The following is a 26,748-nucleotide window of genomic DNA, read 5'->3' as shown; positions in this document are numbered from 1 at the left end:
GCCGTCACCGCCACCTCCCCGGGCGAGCGTCGGCAGGCGCGGGGGCAAGAGCAGGAGGCAGGCGTGCTATACAGTGCAGGTGTTCCACAGGCGTCCTAACCATCGGACTCACGCCCCGCCCCTGCCATGTCTCCTCTACTGCTCGGCTGTGCACTCAGACACGGCTGTACAGGCCCACCTCACGTCTGTACATTCAGACACGGCCGTACAGGTCCACCTCACATCTCTACACTCAGACACGGCCGTGCAGGCCCACCTCACATCTCTACACTCAGACACGGCCGTGCAGGCCCACCTCACATCTCTACACTCAGACACGGCCGCACAGGCCCACCTCACGTCTGTACACTCAGACACGGCCGTACAGGCCCACCTCACGTCTCTACACTCAGACACGGCCGTACAGGCCCACCTCACGTCTGTACACTCAGACACGGCCGTGCAGGCCCACCTCACATCTCTACACTCAGACACGGCCGTACAGGCCCACCTCACGTCTGTACACTCAGACGCGGCCGTACAGGCCCACCTCACGTCTGTACACTCAGACACGGCCGCGCAGGCCCACCTCACGTCTGTACACTCAGACACGGCCGTACAGGCCCACCTCACGTCTCTACACTCAGACGCGGCCGTACAGGCCCACCTCACGTCTGTACACTGAGACACGGCCGTACAGGCCCACCTCACGTCTGTACACTCAGACACGGCCGTACAGGCCCACCTCACGTCTGTACACTCAGACACGGCCGTACAGGCCCACCTCACGTCTGTGCACTCAGACGCGGCCGTGCAGGCCCACCTCACGTCTGTGCACTCAGACGCGGCCGTGCAGGCCCACCTCACGTCTGTACACTGAGACACGGCCGTACAGGCCCACCTCACGTCTGTACATTCAGACACGGCCGTTCAGGCCCACCTCACGTCTGTACACTGAGACACGGCCGTACAGGCCCACCTCACGTCTGTACATTCAGACACGGCCGTACAGGCCCACCTCACGTCTGTACACTCAGACACGGCTGTACAGGCCCACCTCACATCTGTGCTCTCAGACACGGCCGTACAGGCCCACCTCACGTCTGTACACTCAGACACGGCCGTACAGGCCCACCTCACGTCTGTGCTCTCAGACACGGCCGTACAGGCCCACCTCACGTCTGTGCTCTCAGACACGGCCGTACAGGCCCACCTCACGTCTGTACACTCAGACACGGCCGTACAGGCCCACCTCACGTCTGTACATTCAGACACGGCCGTTCAGGCCCACCTCACGTCTGTACACTCAGACACGGCCGTACAGGCCCACCTCACGTCTGTGCTCTCAGACACGGCCGTACAGGCCCACCTCACGTCTGTACACTCAGACACGGCCGTACAGGCCCACCTCACGTCTGTACACTCAGACACGGCCGTACAGGCCCACCTCACGTCTGTACACTCAGACACGGCCGTACAGGCCCACCTCACGTCTGTGCTCTCAGACACGGCCGTACAGGCCCACCTCACGTCTGTACACTCAGACACGGCCGTACAGGCCCACCTCACGTCTGTACACTCAGACACGGCCGTACAGGCCCACCTCACGTCTGTGCACTCAGACGCGGCCGTACAGGCCCACCTCACGTCTCCTGTCCTTTATGTCCCGTCCCCCCCCCCCCCCCCCCCCGCCTCCGCTGATTGTGGTCTTTGTTTTCATGCTGGGTCATTGCTGCTGTTTTCCTTTAATGAATGAGCTACTCAGCCTGGTTATTTATTTGTTCTCCGCCTCAGTGTTGCGTCCTGAGTTCATTTCCTTGACTTGGCTGTGCCTCTCCCTTCTCTTCCCATTCTGTGCCCTCGCCCTGTGCTCTTGGGAGCCTTGCTTGTGTTATTATTGAGTTTGTCTGCAGTGGAAAATTTTCTGGAATGGTTTTTAAAGGTTTATTTATTTATTTGAGAGGTAGAGTTACAGAGAGAGAGGAAGAGACAAAGAGGCCTTCCATCCACTTGTTCACTCCCCAGATGGCTGCAATGGACAGAGCTGGGCCAGGCTGAAGCCAGGAGCTCCATCCTGGTCTCCCACGTGGGTTCAGGGGCCCAAACACTTGGGCCATCTTCTGCTGCTTCCCCAGGCCATTAGCCGGGAGCTGGATCAGAAGTGGAGCAGCCAGGACTCGAACCATTGCCCATATCGGTTGCTGGCACTGCAGGGGGCAGCTTTTCCCGCTGTGCCCCAGCGCTGGCCCCTGGAAGGTTTTGATATTTGCATTTTTTGTTAAAAGATTTATTTATTTGAAAGTTACAGGCAGAGAGAGAGAGAGCGAGCAAGCAAGCTTCTACCTACTGGGTCACTCCCCAAATGGCCACAAGAGCTGGAGCTGAGCCAATCCAAAGCCAGGAGCCTGGAGCTTTTCCCGGGTCTCCCACGTGGGTACAGGGGCCCAAGCACTTGGGCCGTCTTCCATTGTTTTCCCAGGCTGTTAGCAGGGAGCTGGATTGGAAGTGGAGCTGCCAGGACTCGAACAGGCACTCACGTGGGATGCCGGCGCTCACATGGGATGCCGGTGCTCACGTGGGATGCCGGCGCTGTAGGCAGTGTTTACCCCACACGCCACAGCCCTGGCCCGACATGGTGCACTTATTTTTCCCTGTGACGTTCTCACAGGTCAGCTTTTTCCGTCATTCTCTCTGCTCCTTCCCTTCCTTCTGTGTGACCTGACATCTTTCCATCCTGCTCCTCTGTAACCTGGGCAGCTTGGGGAAGGTTTATGTCTGACTCCCGGTGCCTGGGGCGGCATCCTGGTCCTTGCCCGGGTGGATGATCTGGGCAGAGTGCTGACGCTGCATCATCTAAACCATGAGTAACGACGGTCATAAAGCACATGATGGGCCCAGGCCCAGACCGACTCAGTGTCCCGTCATTTCAGCACCTGTTCTCTGGGCACTCAGGTGCCTGCTCCCTGCCCGGCCTCCCTCCCTCCTCACCTGGTGCTGGGGGGTGGGGGGCTTGGGGGCTGTGTGTTCCACGCAGGCTGCTGAAAGCTGAGGTCGGGGGGTGGGGTTTGGAGCTGGCTTTGAAACTGGCTCTGGTGCTCAGGGCTCTGTCCTGGGGGTCTCCACTGGGCAGAGAGCTGTCCTAGTCCTGGGGGACCCTAGGTTTGCAGGGCCTGCCACAGGCACTCAGTCTGGGAAGTGGAGGTGCACCTGCTGAGCCCCTGATCCTAACCAGATTCCTGGGCTTCCTGCCTGTCTTCCCCTCTGTCTGAATCAGTTATTTCTCTTTCTGTGATCAGTGGGTGGTGCCGGCTTCCAGCCGGGGACTGGTCCCTGTCCCTGTCCCTGTCGCTCTGCCTGAGTGAGTGGCCAGGGCCAGTCCCTGTCCCTGTGGCTCTGCCCGAGTGGGTGGCCGGGGACGGGTCCCTGTCCCTGTGGCTCTGCCCGAGTGGGTGGCCAGGGACGGGTCCCTGTCCCTGTGGCTCTGCCCGAGTGGGTGGCCGGGGATGGGTCCCTGTCCCTGTGGCTCTGCCCGCGTGGGTGGCCAGGGACGGGTCCCTGTCCCTGTCCCTGTCGCTCTGCCTGAGTGGGTGGCCGGGGACGGGTCCCTGTCCCTGTGGCTCTGCCCGCGTGGGTGGCCAGGGACGGGTCCCTGTCCCTGTGGCTCTGCCCGAGTGGGTGGCCGGGGACGGGTCCCTGTCCCTGTGGCTCTGCCCGAGTGGGTGGCCGGGGACGGGTCCCTGTCCCTGTGGCTCTGCCCGAGTAGGTGGCCGGGGACGGGTCCCTGTCCCTGTGGCTCTGCCCGAGTGGGTGGCCGGGGACGGGTCCCTGTCCCTGTCGCTCTGCCCGAGTGGGTGGCCGGGGACGGGTCCCTGTCCCTGTCGCTCTGCCCGAGTGGGTGGCCGGGGACGGGTCCCTGTCCCTGTGGCTCTGCCCGAGTGGGTGGCCGGGGACGGGTCGCTGTCCCTGTGGCTCTGCCCGAGTGGGTGGCCGGGGACGGGTCGCTGTCCCTGTGGCTCTGCCCGAGTGGCCGGGGACGGGTCCCTGTCCCTGTCGCTCTGCCTGAGTGGGTGGCCGGGGACGGGTCGCTGTCCCTGTGGCTCTGCCCGAGTGGGTGGCCGGGGACGGGTCGCTGTCCCTGTCGCTCTGCCCGAGTGGGTGGCCAGGGCCGGTCCCTGTCCCTGTGGCTCTGCCCGAGTGGGTGGCCGGGGACGGGTCCCTGTCCCTGTGGCTCTGCCCGAGTGGGTGGCCGGGGACGGGTCGCTGTCCCTGTGGCTCTGCCCGAGTGGGTGGCCGGGGACGGGTCGCTGTCCCTGTGGCTCTGCCCGAGTGGGTGGCCGGGGACGGGTCGCTGTCCCTGTGGCTCTGCCCGAGTGGGTGGCCGGGGACGGGTCGCTGTCCCTGTGGCTCTGCCCGAGTGGGTGGCCGGGGACGGGTCGCTGTCCCTGTGGCTCTGCCCGAGTGGGTGGCCGGGGACGGGTCCCTGTCCCTGTGGCTCTGCCCGAGTGGGTGGCCGGGGACGGGTCGCTGTCCCTGTGGCTCTGCCCGAGTGGGTGGCCGGGGACGGGTCGCTGTCCCTGTGGCTCTGCCCGAGTGGGTGGCCGGGGACGGGTCCCTGTCCCTGTGGCTCTGCCCGAGTGGGTGGCCGGGGACGGGTCCCTGTCCCTGTGGCTCTGCCCGAGTGGGTGGCCGGGGACGGGTCCCTGTCCCTGTGGCTCTGCCCGAGTGGGTGGCCGGGGACGGGTCCCTGTCCCTGTGGCTCTGCCCGAGTGAGTGGCCAGGGCCGGTCCCTGTCCCTGTCGCTCTGCCTGAGTGAGTGGCCAGGGCCGGTCCCTGTCCCTGTGGCTCTGCCCGAGTGGGTGGCCGGGGACGGGTCGCTGTCCCTGTGGCTCTGCCCGAGTGGCCGGGGCTGTTTTTGAAGTGTCCCTGCCTTTTGTTTTTCACCTTTTGGTGCCGAGAAAGCCAAGTTTTCTGGTTTGAGCTTCATTCTGCCTCCTTCGTGGTGAGCTTTTTAAGAAAATGAAACAAGGGGAAAAAGCCGAAACATTCCTGGCCCCGCCCTGGAGCTGGTGGTTCGGAGGGGCCGGAGCCGGGCCGGTGTGTCCTGTTGAAAGGTCTCCGTGTGGTTGTCAAAGCCACCATCCAGCCCAGCGTTGCACTGGAGGAGCCATCTTCCCTGTCCTTGGGCGAGCTGGGGGTTCCCGAAAGACCCCACCCTTGTAGAGATGATGTTTTCGGGGGCAGATGGTTGGAACAGCAGTCAAGCCACTGTGTGGGCCACCTGCATCCCGTATAGGACCCGTGTGGGATGCCCGCATCCATATAGGACCCATGTGGGACGCTCATATCCCATATACAACCTGTGAGGGACACACGCATCCCGTATACGACCTGTGAGGGACGCCCGCATCCCGTATAGGACCCGTGTGGGACGCCCACATCCCGTATAGAACCCGTGTGGGATACCCGCATCCCATATAGGACCTGTGTGGGACGCCCGCATCCCGTATAGAACCCGTGTGGGACGCCCGCATCCCGTATAGGACCCGTGTGGGACGCCCGCATCCCGTATAGGACCCGTGTGGGACGCCCGCATCCCGTATAGGACCCGTGAGGGACGCCCACATCCCGTATAGGACCCGTGTGGGACGCCCGCATCCCATATAGGACCCGTGTGGGACGCCCGCATCCCGTATAGGACCCGTGTGGGACGCCCGCATCCCGTATAGGACCCGTGTGGGACGCCCGCATCCCGTATAGGACCCGTGTGGGACGCCCGCATCCCGTATAGGACCCGTGTGGGACGCCCGCATCCCGTATAGGACCCGTGTGGGACGCCCGCATCCCGTATAGGACCCGTGTGGGACGCCTGGATGGCGTTCCGGGCTCCTGCCTCTGGGCCTGGCCCAACCCTGACCGTGGTGAGCATCAGGGCGCTGAACCAGCAGATGGACGGTCTCTGTCTTTCAGATAAATCCAAGATAAATAAAAAACAATTTAGCATTAATGGGAGAACGGGATTAGGTGAATCTTTATAAAACGATGTTTTCCACAGCGCACCTGCCTGCTCCATGTTAGACTCTCCCCACACGGGCAGAGCTGATCTGCCTGTGGCGCTTCTGGAGAGACGTCCTGGGGCCGCACTCACCGGCCTCCTTGGCCGGGGGCTCCTGCTGGTGTTTATGGAGTGAATTATTCATCAGCGCTCCTGCCCCCCCGGCCCCCCTCCCCCCGCGCTACCACCACAGGTCCCTGCGGTCCCGGGGGGCCAGAGGGAGCCCTGGCTTCACCAGGCTCTGTCCAAGCCAGGCTCCCTTCAACTCCACGTGAAATGAAAATGATTTTTATGACGGCTAATGAACTGCTTTCACGTAACCGTTTTGAAAGAATTTTTATGTGGGATGTGGATTTGTAAATAACAGTTAACAGAAGAATGTTTACCATGTAAAACCATGTGATAGTGTGTCCCACGGGGCACCGAGGCTTCTCTGGGGCCCCTGTCCCGGGCGTGCTGCTCTCTTGGGCTTGGAGTGAATCTCGATTCTGTGTCCACTAGCGTGTGGCCCCCTTTCGTTCCTCACCTGGACTGTTCTGGTCTTTATTACTTCTGCCTTTTCTTTCCTTTTTTTTTTTTCTTTTTGACAAGCAGAGTGGACAGTGAGAGAGACAGAGAAAAAGGTCTTCCTTTGCCGTTGGTTCACCCTCCAATGGCCACCGCAGCTGGCGCATCACGCTTATCCGAAGGCAGGAGCCAGGTGCTTCTCCTGGTCTCCCATGGGGTGCAGGGCCCAAGCACTTGGGCCATCCTCCACTGCACTCCCTGGCCACAGCAGAGAGCTGGCCTGGAAGAGGGGCAACCGGGACAGAATCCGGCACCCCAACCGGGACTAGAACCTGGTGTGCCAGCGCCGCAAGGCGGAGGATTAGCCTGTTGAGGCACCGGCCTTTCTTTTTTTTTTTTTTTTTTTTTTTTTTTTTTTTTTTTTTTTTTGAGGTTTATTAATTTGAAAGGCAGAGAGAGAAAGAAAGATCTACCATCTGTAGGTTCAGTCTCCAAATGGCCCTAATGCGTGGGGTTGGGCCAGGCGGAAGTCAGGAACCTAGAACTCCATCTGAGTCTTCCACTTAGGTGCAGGGGCCCAAGCATGTGGGCGTCTCCCACGGCGTTCCCAGGCATTTATCAGGGAGCTGGAGTGAAAGTGGAACAGCCAGGACTCAAATTGCAGGCAGCAGCTTAACCCGTTGTGTCACAACGCCTGCCCGTACATCTGCCTCTTTTTTAAAAAATTTATTTATTTGAGGCAGAGATATAGACAGAGAGGGAGAGAGAGAGAGAGAGAGAGAGAGAGAGAGGTCTTCTGTCTGCTGGTCACTCCACAAATGGCCGCAACAGCTGGAGCTGGGCCCATCTGAAGCCAGGAGCTTTCTGGTCTCCCATGCGGGTGCAGGGGCCCAAGCACTCGGGCCATCTTCCTCTGCCTTCCCAGGCCCCAGCCGGGAGCGAGGTTGGGAGAGGAGCCGCAGGGACTTGAATCGGTGCCTGACTGGGCTGCTGGTGCCGCAGGTGGAGGCTTGGCCTACCGCGCCGTGGTGCTGCCCCTCCATCCGCCTCCCGGGACTGGTTGTGATAGAGCAACTCAGAAGCACCAGGCTGTGCTTTGAACAGCAAAGATTTCTTCTTTTTGCTTTTTTTCCTTCCCGTTTAAGAAAGTCTTGCTTTCTTGTGTTCTTTTGTATCTGGGTTTCTCAGATAAACACAGCACCAGAAAAAAACGTACCATTGTTGATAGATTTCAGTGCACACTCACGTTTTCACAACCTTCAAAAAATCAGAGTGTCCAGTAATTTCTAGATGGTTCTGTGCTCACGTCTACCTTTCTGGCGTCATTGCAACAGTTGGAATATCTTGCACCGGATGGTGGACCGTCAGAGGGACAGTAGGAGTGATGTCCACACCGGCTCCAGCTTACGGATGAGGAGCGGGACGCATGGATTTGTCCAAGGTCGCGCTGTCCAGGCAGTAGCCTCTTGATTCCCACAGCAATGGCCATTGTTTTTTTAAGCTTCATTTATTTATTTGAAAGGCAGAGTTGCAGAAAGAGAGAGAAAGACCCAGAGAGAGGTCTTCCGTCCCCTGATTTACTTCCCAAATGACCACTACAGCTAGAGCTGGACCAGTCCGGAGCCAGGAGCTCCTTCCGGGTCTCCCACGTGGGTGCAGGGCCCAAGGACTTGGGCCACGTTCTGCTGCTTTCCCGGCACGTTAGTAGGGAGCTGGGTTTTAAGTGGAGCAGCCGGGACTTGAGCCGGCGCCCATGTACAGTGCGGGCTTTACCCTCCGTGCCACAACACTGGCCCCTGGAGTGTCCATCCGTCCATGCCCCTGGCTTTATCGCATCCTGTTTCTTTAAGATGTGCGTAGATTTCAGTTCATCTGTAAAAGGTTCCCGTTCAGCGTGGGAGACTTGCTGGCACACATTTTTCTAGATGAGTCTGGATTTCAGGGAAGTGGAAGAAAAATAAAAGTGAAACGAGAAATCATAAAGGTACCTGCCGAAAGAGGAACGGCAACAAGGAAGCGGAGACGGAGGTGCCAGCGGCGGGGGCCCCGCCGAGGATCAGTGGCCGGCACCGGGGGCCGGTGCCGGCCGGGGGGGCAGTGGAGGAGTTTCTCTTCTCAGGATCACTTCTTGCTTTCTGTGGGTCCTCTAGCGCGATGGACGTAGGCAGTAGCATTTGGGTTCTTAACCTGGAGGCAGGACTGGGAAGGGAACTGAGGGGGGCTGTGTGCTTGGCGTGTGCCTGTTAGGGGTGACAAGACCCCTGGGCAGAGGGGCACTGGCCTGGTGGTCTGGATGCCCGAGTTCGGGTTCCAGCTCTGGCCCCTGATCCCAGCTTCCTGCTCATGGGGATTCAGGAAGGCGGAGGTGATGGCTCAGGGGCTGGGGGCCTGCCCCCATGCGAGAGCCATGGTTGAGCTCCCAGCCACTGGGGGCCTAGGGGAAGTGAACCCAGCGCACGGGAGCCGATGCCGTCTCTCGCTGTCTCACCCGCTCGCCTGCTCTCTGTGTCTCCAGAACAGGTTTTTCTGGTTAAATGTCTCAGCACAGACATATCTGTGTCTCTGCCACGTGGAAGACTTGGTCCCGAGTGGCTCTCGTCAGCTCTGTGCAGGGACAGCCACTCAGCCTTGGAAAGACACCCTCGGTGCTGAGTTCTGACTGGGACTCTTGGATGGGGGCTGCCTGCCTGTCTGCACTCTTGGGTGTCGCCCAGCCGGGTCCTGCCGCGGCCGCCACGGCCGCTCCCAGCTGCTCTGCCTCTGGGCAGAGCCGTGCGAGTCTTTGGTAACGGCCGCTCAGCACACTTGTGGGTACAGGAAGGACGGGGGCACTGCATCTGGGGGCGCTGCGTGTTTTTGTTTTAGTGTAAACTCGAAGCACTCGCTTTGTCTTCCCTCCTGGTTTCCCCACCATCATCCTCTGTGAGTGACATACCTGCATTTCCATTCCAGGAATCTTTCCAAGAAATACCAACCGAAGAAGAACTCGAAGGAGGAGGACGAGTACAAGTGAGTGCGTCGTGCCTGACTGGCCGTGTGTAGACGCCCCGGCTGACTGGCTACTGGCCGTGTGTAGACGCCCCTGGCTGACTGGCTGACTGGCCGTGTGTAGACGCCCCCGGCCAGAGCTGCAAGAGTGACTGTGTCTCCGCTCACGTCTGGGCCAGCTTTTACATCGTGTTTTTAAGGGTTTATTTGAGGCCGGCGCCGCGGCTCACTAGGCTAATCCTCTGCCTTGCGGCACCGGCACACCGGGTTCTAGTCCCGGTCGGGGCGCCGGATTCTGTCCCAGATGCCCCTCTTCCAGGCCAGCTCTCTGCTGTGGCCCGGGAGTGCAGTGGAGGATGGCCCAAGTGCTTGGGCCCTGCACCCCATGGGAGACCAGGAGAAGCACCTGGCTCCTGCCATCGGATCAGCATGGTGCGCCGGCCACAGCGCGCTGGCCGCGGCGGCCATTGGAGGGTGAACCAACGGCAAAGGAAGACCTTTCTCTCTGTCTCTCTCTCTCTCACTGTCCGCTTTGCCTGTCAAAAAAAAAGGCGGCGGGGGGCAGGGGGGTATTTGAAAGGCAGATTGACCGGGGCTGGGGGGGACAGAGAGAGATGGACCTTCTATCTGCTCATTCACTCACCAAATGGCTGCCATGGTCAGGGCCGGGCCAGGCGGACCCAGGAGCCAGGAACTCCATCCGGGTCTCCCACGTGGGTGCAGGGGCCCAGGCGCCTTCCCAGGCACATGAGCAGGGAGCTGGATTGGAAGTGGAGCAGCCGGGACTGGAACCAGCGCTCCGACATGGGATGCTGGTGTCACAGGCGGCGCTTAGCCACACCGCCACAGTGCCGGCCTCTGGGTCAGTTTTTAAATCAGGGGAGAGAACGGTAGAAACGTCCTGGATGCCCTCGTCTTCTACCGAGCCCCTGGGCCTGTTCAGGTGGCTTCAGTTAAAGTAACTGGGATACGGGAACTCTGGTTATACCTCCATGAGTCTTGGTTTGGCTTTACGGCATCCGGAGGGCTGTCATGTTACCGGAGTGCCATCACCTAACGTTACCGCCCCTGTCGGCCAGCCACGAAGGCGTCTGGAAGTGGCCGGCTGAAGGAGGCGCGTGTGTGTGGGTGTGTGTGGGTGTGTGTGTGTGTGCGTGGCTTAGATCTGAGTTGTGCTCTCGCGTCCGCACGTTCGGCCTGGGTGTGTTTGGACCAGGTGGTAACGGGGCAGACACTGCCTCTTGCGGGAGGCGCGGTTCCAGAGGGAGGAGCCGGCTCCGCTGTAATCAAGGCTGAGCCCTGGGCGTGTGAGGAGTCCTCGGGACCCCGCGGGAGGTCCATGCCAATTAGCCTGGTTTCCGGGGCCACTCCCTGGGGCCGGGCCGTGCGTGAGGCGCGCCCGCCTGTGCTCTGCCCCGCAGGTACACGTCCTGCAAGGCCTTCCTCTCCACCCTGAACGAGATGAACGACTACGCGGGGCAGCACGAGCTCATCTCGGAGAACATGACGGCGCAGATCATGGTGGACCTGGCTCGCTACGTGCAGGAGCTAAAACAGGAGAGGAAATCGGTAACCCGGCTTCCGCGCATTGTACCCGGTGGGGGAGGGGCGCGGCTGACGGGGCATCCCTGGGAGCTTCCGTGGGGCCACGTGTGCCATGCCTGGGGGTCCTATGAAAACGGCAGGCCCTGCTCCCGGGCAGGCTCTCAGGGTCTCCAGGGCAGGTGCCAGGCCCCCTCACCACTCCGAGAACTTGTCTACAAACCCCGGAATGCGAATCCCGGTGAGGGGGTTGAGTCTGCTGTATTGGAAGGAAGCCGACATAAAGAGGCAGCAGTGCGGTGTGGTCTGGACGAGGTGGAACACGGGCGTGAGAGGTGCTGGGGAGGGGGTTAAGGAGGCGGACAGAGGGCCTGGCCATGCCCTCCCCCCACCCCGCCGTTGCCACCGCGGCCTCGTGTTGCTAACCGGAGGACAGCCTGGTCGAGATCCTGCCCTCGTTCACCGTTCGGCCGCTGTCTGATGCCTGTGATAACCGGGTCCTAGTAATAGAGAGGCAGAGTGGACCAGGTGTAGACTTCTGGATACGACTCTGGGGCCACAGAAACCCGGTGCCACGGAGGTACGTGAGCCAGCGACAGATGTGGCTCCTGCGGACACAGAGGACGCGCTCAATAGTGGCAGAGATCATGTGTCATCGCGGCTGTGACGGCCGAGCAAAGTCAGAGTACGGGGCCCCAGAGAGATCGCGGGGAACACGCAGTAACCATTTCATTCCATTTTCCACAACTTTCTTATTTATTTTTTTTAAATTTGCTTTAGCCATTTTCATTTTATTTTTTTAAAGATTTATTTTATTTATATGACAGACAGAGTTACAGAGAGCGAGAGAGAGAGAGAGAGAGGTCTTCCATCTGCTAGTTCACTCCCCAGATGGCCGCAACGGCCGAAGCTGCACCGATCCAAAGCCAGGAGCCAGGAGCCTCCTCCAGGTCTCCCACGCGGGTGCAGGGGCCCAAAGACTTGGACCATCTTCTACTGCTTTCCCAGGCCACAGCAGAGAGCTGGATCAGAAGAGGAGCAGCCGGGACTATAACTGGCGCCCATATGGGATGCCAGTGCTTCAGGCCAGGGCCTTAACCTGCTGCGCCACAGCACTGGCTCCTATTTTTTTTATTTTTTAAAGATTTATTTATTTGAAAAATATGGCTACAGACAGAGAGAGGGAAAAATAGAGAGCTCAATCTTCCATCCGCTGGTTCACTCCCCAAATGACCACAAAGGCCAGAGCTGGGCCAATCTGAAGCCAGGAGCCAGGAGCTTCTTCTGGGTCTCCCACATCGGTGTAGAGGCCAAAGCACTTGGGCCACCTTCCACTGCTTTCCCAGGCCACAGCAGGGAGCTGGATTGGAAGTGGAGCGGCAGGGACTTGAACTGGAGCCCATATGGGACACGAGCCTCTCCATGAAGATTTTGAAGACGTCTGCTTGTACAGGTGTCATTCATGCGAGCATTTATTTACTTATTTATAATAATTTTTAGTAATATTTAATTTATTTTGGAAGAGTTAGAGTGTGATTTTTTGTCTGCTGGTTCACTCCCCAGATGGCCACAATGGCCAGGGCTGGGCCAAGCCAAAGCCAGGAGCCAGGAGCTTCATCCAGGTCTCCCACGTGCAGGGGCCCAAGCACTTGGACCATCTTCTTCTGCTTTCCCAGGCCACAGCAGAGAGCTGGACTGGGAGAGGAGCAGCCGGGACTTGAACCTGCGCCCACATGGGATGCCGGCTTCACAGGCGGCAGCTCTACCTGCTCTGCCGCAGCGCCAGCCGCTCCATGAGAGCATTTAATGGAAAAATCTCACATGCTTGGGACTGGGGCCCAGGGACAAGCTTCCCAGGGGCCTTAACTTGAAGAATTTCACCCCGAGACTGGAGGGGTGGGGGGGGCGGCCTGGGATGAGCACCCCAGAGCGCACAGCCGTGCAGAGGCCGGGGCGGCAGGGCCTTTAAGCATCTGAGTTCAGCGCGCGCTGAGCTACACACGTGCAGCGTAGGCCTTGCCGTGTGCTTGGGAAGAGCCGTGTGCCTTCAGGTCAACCCACCGATTGAAAAATCAGGCTGATGAAGGAGTTGTGGTGTCTGCATGAGAGCGAGGGCCCTGGACCAGGACGGCTGATCGGCCCCGGGAAGCTCGTCCCTGCACGGGCGGCCTTGGACGTGGCTGGAGCCAGGACTGCCGCCCGCTGAGCAGGGCACGGCTCAGCCCCACCCAGAGAATTCCAGGACCCAGGGCCGGGCGTCCGTGGCGCTGAGGGGGAGAGGCCCCGGCGTCTTCCGCGAGATATGAGGAGGGGAAGCAGGGAAGCAGAGCCCAGAGGCCTCAGGAAGATAAAACAAATACAGAGTCGGAGCCGGCCGACCTGCTCCCTGGACTTCCCCCGACCTCGCGAGGCCTCTGTCTTCTTCCTGTTTGTTACTTTATTCAGTGCCCCGGGTCTTGTCCCTGACCGCCCTCCACCCGGCGCCCACGGAGCCTGGGTCTTAGAAGCAAACAGGAGCTCTGTGTCTGGCGCGAGTCTTAGGTGGGAAGCCCGCAGGGGCCGGCCTCCCCGCCGCGCACCTGCCCGAGGACCCGTGCACCTGCTCTCCTCGGGCACTTGGGTTCTTCCCTGCCCATCTTGTTTAAAGACCCTCTCCCTGCCCCTTAGCCCTCCTCCCCTCCACGCGCACCGTCTCCGGCTTCCCGCTCTCTGCCCGGGACTTCCTGGCGTCTCACGTTTTCTGTGCCAGCTTGTCGGTTTCCCCATCTCACGCTAGAATGTGAGCTCCAGGGGTTTCCTTAACCCACCGTGCTGTACCCCACGCGCCTGCCGGGGCCAGAGCAGGTCCGTGGGGCCGGAGGAGGCCGGCTTCTCCTGCTGTTTCCCCGGTGAGGGGCCTCGTGCGCCTTGGCCGTGGGGGACCGGGTTGTTGTTTTATTTACTCATTGGTAATCATAGGTCTTTTTTATGGGCAGTCGTGTCTGTGTTTGAATTCTTTTCCCTTTTTTTATCAGAAATTATAGTACTTTTATGGAGTAAATTATAGGTGGCTGAGACACACATTAAATAATATCTTAGAAGACCGCGTTCCTTTTATCTGCAGATTTACAAGCAGAGACCTGAGTCAGACGTTCTCTTGGGTGGAGCTGCTGGCCTGAAGCTTCCTTGAAGCCCCTTCCCTGCTTGCTCAGAGGAAGGCGACACGTCAGGGCCCCGGGAGGCCATCGGGGGCACACATGGGACACGTGGGCAGCAGGTGCGGGCGGGAGGACCGAGCCCTGGCCGGGAGCAGGCTCCTGTCGTCAGCCACTGCGCCATGCTAGCGCGGTGTCATTTACAAATTATTCGGATACCGTTGGTTCTTTCATTATTTAGATCCTGAAAGCCGACATCCACTGCACGTCACCGTTGCCCTCGCCATGTCCCGTGGGGATGAAGATGGCCATGTTAGGCCTCTCTCCCCAGATACGGAGCCTGCAGCGCGGGAAGGGGGCGGGGGCCGGGGGCCCTTCCCCGACAGCGCGGGCCCGTGTGCGCCTTCTTTATATCATCGAGTGTTTCCATTAACACACAGGGACGCTGGATTTCATGGTGGGAACATCTCCCTCTGCAGTTAGTTTTGGAAAAGGAGCTATTTGGGGTCTCCTGGTAACCAGTGTTTCCCTTTGGAGTTTGAGTTTTGGCCACTTGGCTTTTCCTGGTTAAACACTCTAATTTTTATAATGATGACTTTTTTCTTTGAAGTTTCAGAGACAGAGACAGACAGACAGACAGCGCCATCAGCTGCTTCACTCCTCAAATACCCACAATAGCGAGGGCTGGGCCTGGGTGGAGCCAGGAGCTGGGAACTCCCACATGGGTGGCAGGGACCCAGTTCCTCCAGCCGTCACCTGCTGCACCTGGAGTGGGCGTGAGCAGGACGCTGAGGTTGGGGTGGAGCCAGGACTGGGACGCGGGTTCTTCACCAAGGCCAAGGGTGACTTCCAGCGCAGCTGTGGACTCTTAGCGTTTCGTCCTCAGCAGAGGGACACGGAGCGACTAGAACGGGGGGGCTAATCCAGCACCTTTCACTGTGCCCCTGTGACCGGCGGGCCATGTGCTTCCACCTTGACCTGGGTCGGTGGTGGGACCAGGAGCTGGGGCTGCCAGCAGGTGGGGGTGCAAGGGGAGGACAGGCACAGGCTCTGCAGCCTGCAGCCCCCCCCAGAGCCCCACCTGCCCTGTGCAGCCCCCCCAAGCCCCACCTGCCCTGTGCAGCCCCCCCAGAGCCCCACCTGCCCCGTGCAGCCCCCCCAGAGCCCCACCTGCCCCGTGCAGCCCCCCCAGAGCCCCACCTGCCCCGTGCAGCCTCCCCAGAGCCCCACCTGCCCTGTGCAGCTCCCTGACCGGTGGCCGTGTCTCTGGCCCACCGTACCTTCTCGCTGGAAGTGGTGGAGCCCTGCCCGGGCCCCGGGGTGAATGCAGGCCGAGTGCCCGGCACGGGGACGTTGTCTGGGGCCGGGGTTGCTGGGGTTCGGGGGTGAGCAGGAGCGAGTGGGGAAGGAGAGCGAGCAGCGGAGTGAGCTCCCGACAGGGTCGTGGTTGCCTGGTTCTTTCCTGGTTTTCAGATTCACAGAGACTATTGTAATTGTTTTGTTTTTCAGGTGAGCACAAAAAATAGAATTCTTAACATTTTAAAATTTACTCTCCTTTTGGGGTCAGGGGGAGCCAGGATGCATTTACAGGCTCCCAAAATTTTAAGAGAATGTTAGTGATGAATGAAAGAATGAAACCCACGGTCTGCCGTGGATGGAAACCCACGTTTTCCGAGTTTGCTTCCCAGTGTCATTTACAGATAAGTTTATGTTAATATAGTATTCAAAAGTACTAGTACCAGTATACATATAATTTATATCCTTTTTTAAAAAAATTTATTTATTTGAAAGAGTTACAGAGGGGGCAGGGAAGACAGAGAGAGAGAGAGACAGACAGGTCTTCTATCCACTGGTTCACTCCCCAGATGGCCACAACAGCCAGGCTGAGCCTAGTTGAAGGCAGGAGCCAGGAGCTGCTTCTGGGTCTCCCACACGGGTGCAGGGGCCCAAACACTTGGACCTTCTTCTGCTGCTTTCCCAGGCCACAGCAGATTAGAAGAGGAGCCGCAGGGACTCGAACCAGCACCCGCATGGGGTGCCAGCATTGTAGGCAGCAGCTTTATCCACTGTGCCACAACACCAGCGCCCAGTTTATATCCTTCCATTTTAATCATTAGGATTTTGGTAGCTGTGCCTGATTTTAATGCTATTAAAATTAATTTCGCTCCTGGCTTCTTGTCTGAGCTGTAGGCTCTCACAGGTTGTTAACAAGTTACAGGAACAGGACTGGAGTAAGCTGCCTCCTTGGCGGGAGAGGCAAGATTGTTACCAAGCCGAACTCCCAGGCTGGAGACTTTGAGGTCAAAACTCGCAGGGAGCCGCCGGTCATCCATTAGGATTAGTGGTCGCTGGTAGACGCAGGCGAGAGCCCCAGGTGTGGCTGGGCTCCTGAGTTGGATGTGAATTGGCTTCTTCTGAGATTTGGGTACTTCGGAGTTGACGACAAACACATCCCTCCCTGCTGCAACTGTTGCTTGCGAAAGCGTTTAGGGCTTGTCTGGTTCAGCTGCAAGCTCCGAGCCTGTCCGGGGTTATCCATGGGGATCGCCGCTGACCACGCGGGAGCAGCCGGAGGAGGTCCGTGGCTCTCCCAGGGGACCTGGAGGTTCTTGGCCAGCGCCCCCTGCAGGTGGACAGTCAGCATCACTGGGCACTCACGCGATGCCTCCTGCCGCTCGCTCCATCCTCTGGGCCACAGGGCGTCCCCACAGACACCCGGACCTTGGACGGACCCCTTAACTAAGTGCTTCCTGAGGTTTCAGAAATATTTGGAAATTGATCCTACACTGGAAGCTGGAACGCTCTTGCTAACATTTGGGGTTGAGCAGATCCTATTTGGGCCCTATGTTGTAGGGCAGCGGGATACGCTGCCGCCTGCAACACCGGCATCCCATGTGAGCGCCAGTTCAAGTCCTGGCTGCTCCACTTCTGATCCAGCTCCCTGCTAATGCACCTGGGAAAGCAGCAGAGGATGACCCAAGTGTCTGGGCCCCTGGCTGCTGCCTGACCCAGCCCTGGCCATTGTGGCCATTTGGGAAGTGAACCAGCAGATGGAATCAGTCTCTCTCTCTCTGTGTGTGTGTGTGTGTGTGTGTGTGTGTGTGTGTGACTCTGCCTTTCAAATAAGTAAAATAAGCCTCAAAAAGGAAAATAAGTCCAGTTTCTAGCCCCATGTAGAGGCTCATTTCCCGTAAGGCAGCTCTGCAGGGTGGATGTTTTTTAAGATCTATTTGGAAGCAGAGTGACAGCGGTGTCTTCAGTCTGCGGGTTCACCCCCTCCGATGGCTGCAACGTCCGGGAAGCCGAGCAGCCTGGACTCGTTGGGGACCAGCACCGCACTCCAGATGAGGTGCCCCCATCGCCACAGCAGCTTAGTGCGCTGAGACATGACGCCGGCCCCTAAGTGGCACCGTTTTCTAGAGGTTAAGTTATTCATTTGAAAGCAAAAGCCACGGCGGAAGCCAGGAGCCTGGAACTGCATCCGGGTCTCTCAGGCGGACGGCAGGGACCCGAGTGCCCGGGCCGTCACCCGCCGCCTCCTAGGGTGCCGCCTCTCAGGTGTTCAGCTGTGGGGCGCAGGTGCCCCAAGCCAGGGACCACCTGCTGTGCCACGGCACCCCTTTCTGGCCTTTGGACCTCGTTGTTGTGGGTGAAAACGTGGAGCCCTCCCAGCCTCCACTTTTCCCTTCCAGCCCGGCTCCTGTCCGCAGGAACCCTGTCGGCTCGGGTGTCTCCATCCCACGTGGCAGTTACCTGCTCTCGAGTCCCCACTCCCGGCTCCAGATTCCTGCCAGCGTGCGCCCTGGGTGGCAGCGGTGACGGCCCGAGTAGTCGGCCCCTGCCACCCACGTGGGAGACCTGGGCTGAGTGCCCTGCCGCCTCCAGGCCTGTCCCAGTCACTGCAGGTTGGGGCGGGGGGGGGGGGGGAGGGGCAGAGGGAACTTTTCTCTCTTTTCTTTTCTTCCCGGCCCAGCTGGTCCTCCTGTCCCCTGGGAATGCTGCGCTGACCCTCCTCACTCACCTCCCACACTTGCCCGTGGCCAGCCCCGTCTCCCAGCCAGCTCTGCCCAGGGAAGGCGCGGGCCACAGCCTCCTGTCCCCACCCCCATTCAGTCGTCCCCTGCACGTCCCCCTGCAGGGCAGCCAGCTCGGGCTTGCTGTGACGCAGCTCAGACGGTGCCACTCCCCTTCCCAAGTCTTCAGTGGCTTCCATCACACTTCCGTGTCCAGGGAGGCCACGCGAGGTCCGGCCCCAGCCCACCTCTCCTCCTCCTCCATGTCCCGGCACTGGCATCTGGCCAGTCCCCGAACAGCCCAGGCCCTTGGCACCCAACTGCCTTCTGTTGAAGCCACTGCTGCCGGTGGCCCCCGCACACCCGGGCCCGCGGTCGGCCTGTGCCGTGGGCGATCGAGTCAGGCTGTGAGGCCCCCAGCCTGGGCCGCTGCAGCCTCCAGAGCTCCGCTTGTCCACCTGGCGCTCGATCCAGAACTCTCCTTGTTCTCGTGCGCAGGTGGCAGCTCAGTGCCGGGGAAGGGACTCGGTGGGGGACGGGAGCCATTCGGTTGTTCTGGAAGTCGGCCGAGGGAGGCCCTGCAGAGGCGCCGGCGTTGGAAGGCCACTGAGAGGGCATCGTGTTGGACAGAGAAGAGGATGCGGGGTCTGGGCCGGTGCTGGATGTGGGCGTGGCGGCAGCACAGTGGAGGAAGACTCGGGCTCCATCCCCTCTGCCGCCTGCCGGCCCCTGCCCGATGCCCGGGCAGTCAGTGCAGGGCCCGAGCCCCTGCACGTGGCACCTGGGCCACACGCATGGTGCTTTTCTGACGCTCGGGCCTCACCGGGTGCAAACAGGGTGCGTGTACCTGGTTTCTGATTTGGGGTTTAAAGGCAGGGTGTGGCACAGAAGTGAGGCAAGCAGAGCTGCACGATCCACGTAACTACCGCACCCCTCAGACACACGGGGGCTCGGGGAGGCCCGGGTGGGGCTGGGAGCCGCCGTGTCGGGGCCACTACCCCCCACGTCTGTCACCAGTTCCTCTGCGTTCAACTGCGGCCTCCGTGTTTTATTTAAAATTGCACACGGCCGCTGCCCTCGGTTGAGTTCCCTCTCTACTCTTCCCGCCTTTTCTGTCCTCACATCGGTTTTCAGCCTTAAAGGGACAGGCGGCCGGGTGGCGGAGCAGGGCGCTGAGCCCTCCCCGGCCGTCGGCATGGCTGCGCACGGTGCTGCTTCCCACCCTGGGAAGCTTTTCCGTTTCCACTCTTCCCTCGTGCCTGCCGACTTTGGTCCTCTGGGATTCGGCTTTGCTTTCTGTCTCGGCAGGAAATTTCTTGAGAGTTTTTCTTGAAGGTTGGTTTTCATCTGTGTAGACTAACGTGCCGCTGAGAAGTTGGAATGAAGTAGGTGCGTGTGGCCTTGGCGTCCCTCACGGGGTTTTCAAAGAAGCAAAGAGAAACCCAAGCCTCCTCTCCCCGGAGGAGATAAGGAGCGGCTCTGTGGGCCCTTTGGGATGGCATTTCCTGTCTCCTCTCTGGTCAGGGGAAGAGCTGGATGACTTCATGCGGGGCCCCGAACAAGCCTGGTTATCTTTGTGCAGAGAACAATCCGTCTTTGTGCACCGGCTGCAGGCGCACACTGGCTCCCTGTGCGGAGGAGAACCGCTCTCCTATTGTTTGTACCAAACAACAGATATATCTGGGGAGCCCCTTTGTTGAACTTGTACCTTAAAGGAGGTCGAGAGAGACAGAGAGAGAGAAAGAGACAGACGGGGAGAATGAGGGCCCCCAGGGCGCACTGGGCCTTAAGGCTCCTGTTACACCCTTAAGTAACAAATAAGTAACAAGTAAGACAAATAAGTGCTGGGGGCACCTGTGCTGGGGAGGAAAGACTGGATGGAAAGTGGCCATCATCACCTTGATCTGTGTCTGTTTTTTAAAAGGATTGATTGATTTAAAGGCAGAGTTACAGAGAGGGAGACACTGGAGATCTTCCATCCCCAAATGGCTACGACAGGAGCCTGGAGCCCCACCCAGGTCTCCCACGTGGTGCAGGGGCCCAGGGACCTGGGCTCGAGCCGTCCGCCGCCGCTTTCCCAGGGCGCTAGCAAGGGGCTGGATCTTAAGTGGAGCAGCCGGGATTCTAACTGGCGTCCGTATGGGATGCTACAGCGCCGGCCCCCACCTATCTCTTAAGCCACGTGAAATGACAGGATCCTAGCTGAAGTTTCCAGGTGACTGTAGCAGCGGAGGGGGAGGTGCGGCCGAGGCGTCTTCCTGGGAGAGGACTCGCCAGCGAAGTGGAAGGCACACACTGTGCAAGCTGATGGAGGAGTGGCCCGAGAATGCGCCGCGCGGGCCTTCAATCAGTCATCCCAGTGCTTCCAAAATTGGCCTTCTCTGGAAGCCTGCTGTCTTCGGAGATGCTTCCTTTTATAGCACTCGGCGGGACAGGCTGACCCGGGCGGCCTCTCCAATCCGTCCGTCCGGGGCTCCTCTCCCTGCTCACCGCCCTGGGCTGCAGCATTTCAGATCTCAGCCAGGCTCCGGGGCCCGGCCGGGGGGGGGGGGCGTCCCCGGGGAAGCGGGGAGAGCCCCACGCGCGGGTGCAGGCAAGCCGCCTGGGCCTTTGTCTCCGCCTCCCCGTCCCTTTTCCCTGGGGGACAGCCTTCCTTCCTCCTTGCCTGAATTCTTTTCCTGAGAGTCCCGTGTGCAGCAGAGAAACAGTGAAACTTGACCCCACAGGGGACCCGCGCCGGCACTGCCTTATAAAGGAGCCCTGTTCTTTAAACACGGGACCCGGTTATCTTCTGTGTGGGGGCAGAGCGCTGAGCCTGCACTTAGGGACAGACCTGTGGCCTTGGCCGTCCTGTCCCCTCGGCAGTGCAGCCCGGCACCAGTGCCTACCTAGTCAGGCAGCAAACAGGCGGCACATTCACAGCCATAATTGGAGGAAGGAGGTTTATTCAAGGAGCGGGCAGGGTCCAGGCCAATCACCGGTCACTGTGGGGAAGTGCTGGTGCTCCCAGCCTCCGGGCGCACAGGTCGCATGCGCCGTAGACTGGCAGAGTTGGGAGGGCTGCCCGGCCAGAGCCAAGATCGGGGACCCGGCCAGCCCGGAGAGGCTGCAGGTGCAGATCCCTGTCCTGGGCAGGGCCAGGCCTGGGCGTGGCACTCTAGCCAAAGCAGTGGGCCCAGGCCAGTTGGCCTCCAGGGACGCTGATGGGCTGGAGACGGACCCAGGACACCACCAGTCTATCGGCTGAGTTGGGGGAGCCAGGAAGGAGATATTGGGGATGGCAGGAACGGGTGATTTTAGTTCACTGAATTAAAAAAAAAAAATTGTGTGGCCAGCGCTGTGGTGCAGCAGGTTAAGCCGCCACCTGCAGCTCTGGCATCCCATATGGGCACCAGCTGAAGTCCCAGCTGCTCCACTTCCCATCCAGCTCCCTGCTAATGGACCTGGGAAAGCAGCAGAGGATGATCAAGGTCCTTGGGCCCCTGCACCCAAATGGGAGGCCTAGAAGAAGCTCCTGGCTCCTGGCTTTGTCCTGCCTGGCCCAGCCCCGGCTGTTGTGGCCATTTGGGGAGTGAACGAGCAGGTGGAAGGCCTCTCTCTCCTCTCCTGTCTCCTGTCTCCTCTCCTCTCCTCCCTCCCTCCCTCCCTCTTCTCGCTAACTCTGCATTTCAAGCAAATAAAATAAAGCTTTAACAAAAAAGGAAAAAGAAAATTTAACAAAAAAGACACAGTTTCCTTGACAGAGCCGTGTGTGCCTAGCGTCTCTCCCTCTGCAGTCTGTTTTCCTTGCTGACGCTGTTCGGTCTCCGGGTCTCCGACTGTCAGCACCCCTCGTGCCTGTTCATCTCCTGGGCTGGCCCCGCTGAGCACAGGCGCAGGTCCCAGTGAACGTCGGGCTCTCTGCTTGGAGCCTCGAACAGGTCTCAGCACCTTCACACCCGCAGCCACACGTCTGAGCTCCCCGCCCAGACCAGCAACCTCGGGCTCACCCGGTGCCCCGTTACCCCCACCCGCCCGCCCTGAGAATCTTTGATGGATCAAAAGATACTCCGGGCCGGCCTCTGGCACGGTGGCTGAGATGCCACCTGGGGGCTGGCGTTGCGGCACATTGAGCTAAGCTGCCATCTGCCGGTTCGGCGTCCCACATCCGAGCACTAGTTCAAGTCCCGCCTGCTCCACTTCTTATCCAGCTCCTTGCTGATGCGCCTGGGGAGGCAGAGGAAGATGGCTCAAGCGCTTGGGCCCCTGCACCCACATGGGAGGGACTCAGAGGACGCTCCTGGCTCCTGGCTTCTGCCTGGTCCAGCTCCGGCTGTCTGGGGAGTGAGCCAGTGGCTAGAAGATCAATGTTTCTCTCCCTGTTTTTCAGTTAATAAATAAATTTGGAATGCCCGCGTCTCAGTGGAGGCCCGGGTTCAAGTCCTGCCTCCTCGCCTGAGTGCAGTGGGTGATGTCTCCCATGCTTGGGTCCCTGCTCCTGGGGGGGACCCCCATGGAGGTCCTGGCTCCCGGCCTCTGCCTGGCCCAGCCCTGGCTCTTGTGAGCATTTGAGGAATAAACCAACAGTTAGAAGGGGTGTGTGTGTTTTTAGAAATGCCTGGAATCCGATCCCATCACACCTGCACCGTCTCCCCAGCTCTGCCGCAGCGGCCCCCTCTGTGGGACCCCCCCCCCCCAGCATCTGAGCTCAGAGCCCTCCACTGGCTCTTGCTTGTTCACATAAGGAAGCCTGCCAGACCCTACGTTAATTTTGAAATGCAGAGTTGAGGGGGGAAGAGACAGACAGAGGTCTTCTATCTGCTGGCTGCAACCAGGCGCTTCTTCCAGGTCTCCCACGTGGGTGCAGGGGCCCAAGCACTTGGGCCATCTTCCGTTGCTTTCCCAGGTGCATTAGCAGGGAGCTGGATCGGAAGTGGAGCAGCCGGGACTCGAGCCAGTGCCCATATGGGACGCCAGTGCTGCAGACAGCGGATTAACCCACTGTGCCACAGCGCCAGCCCCTAAAGCAGTGTTTAAAGCAACCGACCACACACAGCTCGTACTCAAATCTAGCAGCGTCGGTTGTAGCACCCGGCCTCACCCCTGCCCCGTGTCTGCCAAGTGAGGAAGGACAGGCACAGTGTGGGAGACGTGGTGTAGCTACACACTGCAGCATCGTTTGGTGACAAAAAGGAATTAATGCCTGGCCCGGGTGAGACCGGTGCGCATGGGGATGATGTACTCGGTAAAGCCACAGACGTCCTCCTGCTCCTGTGTGACCGGGTCCGCACGGGACACCCCCGCAGGCAGAGCCGCGGTGACAGCGGGAGGGCGACAGCTGAGAGACTCGGGGCTTCTCTTTGGGGTGAGAAAAATGTTCTGAAATTAGCGGTGGGATGTTGCAGTTTCTCTGATGGAGTAAAGACAGCCGAATGGTGGGGTTCGGATGAGCGTGGTGCTGGAGCGTGGGTCCCAGAGGCGGCGGAAGTGATGGCGGTCCCCGCCCCACGGCGCTGCTGTGCGCCTGTGGAAACAGCGCCTGCAGATCCAGTCATCGGGACCTGAAGTTTTGTGGGGGACCCTGCGACCCTGCTCGCTTCCAGTTCCTCTTGTGATCTGTAACTCTTAAATCTCTTTGGAGCACACACACTCAGTGCTCGATATTTACTTATTTATTTACTTGCTTATGTATTTGAAAGCCAGAGTTACAGAGAGAAAGAGACAGAGAGAAACCTTCTACCTGCCGGCTCACTCATTCCCCAAATGGCCACGATGGCTGTAGCTTGCCTGGCCCGAAGCCAGGAGCCAGAGAACTTCTTCTGCACCTCCCATGAGGGTGCAGGGACCTAAGGACTTGGGCCATCCTCTACTGCTTTCCCAGGCCATAGCAGAGAGCGGGATTGGAAGTGGAGCAGCCAGGATATGAACCAGTGCCCATATGGGATGCGGGCACTGCAGGAAGCCGCTTTACCCGCTATGCCACGGCGCCGGCCCCCAGCATTCGATATTTAAATGTCACTGTGTGGACTGTTTCTCCCGTGTCCGTGCGAGAGAAGGCGGCTGCTGACCGCGGATGTCTTGTCCCCTTTCTAGAACTTCCATGACGGGCGGAAGGCACAGCAGCACATAGAGACCTGCTGGAAGCAGCTCGAGGCAGTAAGTGGACAGCAGCCCGCGAACGTGTGCGTGGGCCTTCCCGTTGGCACTCAGTTTACGCTTGATCCGATCGCGGGCGGACGGGACACGCCGCCGCCGTGACGGTTCTCTCCCAGTTGGGCGTAATTTGTCCCTGGAACCGCCGTGCCGGCTCGAGTGTGGCCGCTCTGGTGGCCGCGAGCGCAGGCTTTAACGTCACTCCTGAGAGGCCACCTGGCCGACGGGCTCGTGGAGGGTGGGCTTGGGGTGCAGCCAGACCCCTTGCTTGGCGTGGGCGCCTCGGGCCTCCGTCGGCAACGCCCCCTCCCCTGCCTTGCAGAGCAAGAGGCGGTTTGAGCGTGACTGCAAAGAGGCCGACCGAGCCCAGCAGTACTTCGAGAAGATGGACGCCGACATCAACGTCACCAAGGCCGACGTGGAGAAGGTGAGGTGCGGCCGAGAGCGCCTCCGGCCTCCGTGTGTGTGTGTGTGTGTGTGTGTGTGCGCGCGCGCGCACCGGGCCCCGGCCCCGGGGACGCACACACTCGGACCTCCGCGGGCGCTTTGGCGCTAGGATGCGGGGAGTGCATTGCCGGGGGTGGGGGTGGTCTCACGAGCTGTGCCGCTCTCTTCACGGCTCTTCAAAGCAAAGTGCGTTTCTGGAGCGTCAGGGCGGGCGGCCGAGCGCCCCTGGATGCGCCTGGCCACTCGGAATGCCGCTGGAACCCGACGGAGGGTCCTCATCCTATCTCACAGGCAGCAGTGGCTGGAGGCCGCCCGCGGCTCGGGGCAGCAGTGGCTGGAGGCCGCCCGCGGCTCGGGGCAGCAGTGGCTGGAGGCCGCCCGCGGCTCACATGTCAGAGCCCCCGCAGACGCTGCTGTGCCATGGGCTTGGACTGGCGCTGTTTCTCCGGAGCGGCTAGAGCTGTGGTGAGGCTGGTGCCGGCTCCTCCCAGGGCCCGGTGCGTGCCCTTTCGGTGGAAGTCACCGCCGCCCACGGCTGTCGGCCCTTGCACGGCCTCGCCCTGCTGCTCTCCTGGCCATGTTCACTGGAGATGATTTTGGGAGGGAAGTAGCAGGCACTCAGTTCTGCTCAGCCCCCTCCTCAAGACTCAGTGTGTTCTCTGGAATTACTTAATATGTGAGCATACGTGTTCTGGGGCCAGCGTTGTGCCCCTGGGAACACCGGCAGCCCACAACGCAGCGCCAGTTCAGGTCCCGGCTGCTCCACTTGCGATCGGCTCCCTGCCGATGGCCTGGGGAAGCGCAAAAGATGGCACAGGTGCTTGGGCCCTGCCACCCGTGGGAGACCTGCAAGAAGCTCCTTGGCTTTGGCCTGGCCCGGCCTTGGCTGTTGTGGGCTTTGAGGGAGTGAACCAGCGGACGGAGGGTTGACCTCTGCGTGTGTGTCCGTGACTCTGCCTTTCAAATAAATAAATAAATCTTTACAAAAAAGAGTAAGTTGGGGCAGGCCTTCCACCCGCTGGTTCACTCCCCAAATTTCTGCAATAGCCAGGGCCGAAGCCAGGAGCCAGGAGCTTCTTCCAGGTCTCCCACGCGGGCGCAGGGGCCCAAGGACCTGGGCCATCTTCTACTGCTTTCCCAGGCCACAGCAGAGAGCTGGATCAGAAGTGGAGCAGCCGGGACTCGAATAGGCACCCACATGGGATGCGGGTGCTGCAGACCAGGGCTTTAACCTGCTGTGCCACAGCGATCCAGTTTTTTCTGTCTGCTCCTCGGTCGATCCTGGTGGGTTGCGTTTTTGTGATTCTGAATCCACTGTGTCAGGAATTCTCAAACTGATCAGCAGTGAGTCGCCCGTAACACGCTCCACGGTAATTCTCGCCACACTTTTGTGGCGTCCTGGCTGTTTACCCGCAAGGTTGGTTGTTTGTCATCTATTTGCTGTATCAGTTCCGTTCCCGTTGCTGTTTACTACTGTGTAACCGCGTGGCTGCGCGTAGTTACGGCTGCACACAGAGGCATTTCTCTATCAGTCCTTGCTGGCATCTTCTGTGGGTGTCGCTCTGTTTGCTCCTCTCTCCCCTTGCATTGCGCTGAGTCCCAGAGTCCTTGGGCTCCCTCCTGGGAGACGTAGGGTCCCTGGGAGCATTCGCTTCCGAGAGAGGCTGCGTCCATCCGAGTGAACAGCGGGGTGTGGCGTTCTGCATCAATCCCTTGTCTTAAGGCAGTGGCGGCACCTTGCCCGGGTTTGGGTTCATTCTGCCGGCCCCACCAACCTGCCCTCCCCAGACCTCGTAGTCGTGCCGGAAGCCTGCAGTTTTGTGGATTTCCCTACTCTTAGTTATGCTCTCCACGATGGAGCCGGGGCTCACTGTCATGAGAGCGTGGACCCAGGATTGCTTCCAGAATGTTCTGTGGTAGCTGACGTTCGGAGCCAAGTACGGCTTGTGGGCTG

The 26,748-nt window shown here is 60.0% G+C and overlaps 1 protein-coding gene across 15 annotated transcripts in view; it reads left to right on the top strand.

Moving 5' to 3' along the window:
* Window positions 1-26,748, top strand: part of FNBP1 (formin binding protein 1) — a 122,200-nt gene that overhangs the window by 53,778 nt on the left and 41,674 nt on the right. For all 15 annotated transcript variants that reach the window (XM_070058004.1, XM_070057991.1, XM_070057982.1 and 12 more), the window contains exons 3-6: window positions 9,491-9,547; window positions 10,948-11,095; window positions 24,288-24,350; window positions 24,670-24,774. In XM_070058004.1, the coding sequence (XP_069914105.1) occupies window positions 9,491-9,547; window positions 10,948-11,095; window positions 24,288-24,350; window positions 24,670-24,774 (373 nt within the window). The remainder of the gene's footprint in view (window positions 1-9,490; window positions 9,548-10,947; window positions 11,096-24,287; window positions 24,351-24,669; window positions 24,775-26,748) is intronic.

Source organism: Oryctolagus cuniculus, chromosome 1 (genome assembly GCF_964237555.1).
Source record: "Oryctolagus cuniculus chromosome 1, mOryCun1.1, whole genome shotgun sequence".
NCBI lineage: Eukaryota > Metazoa > Chordata > Mammalia > Lagomorpha > Leporidae > Oryctolagus > Oryctolagus cuniculus.
This window is presented reverse-complemented; position numbering and strand designations above follow the sequence as displayed.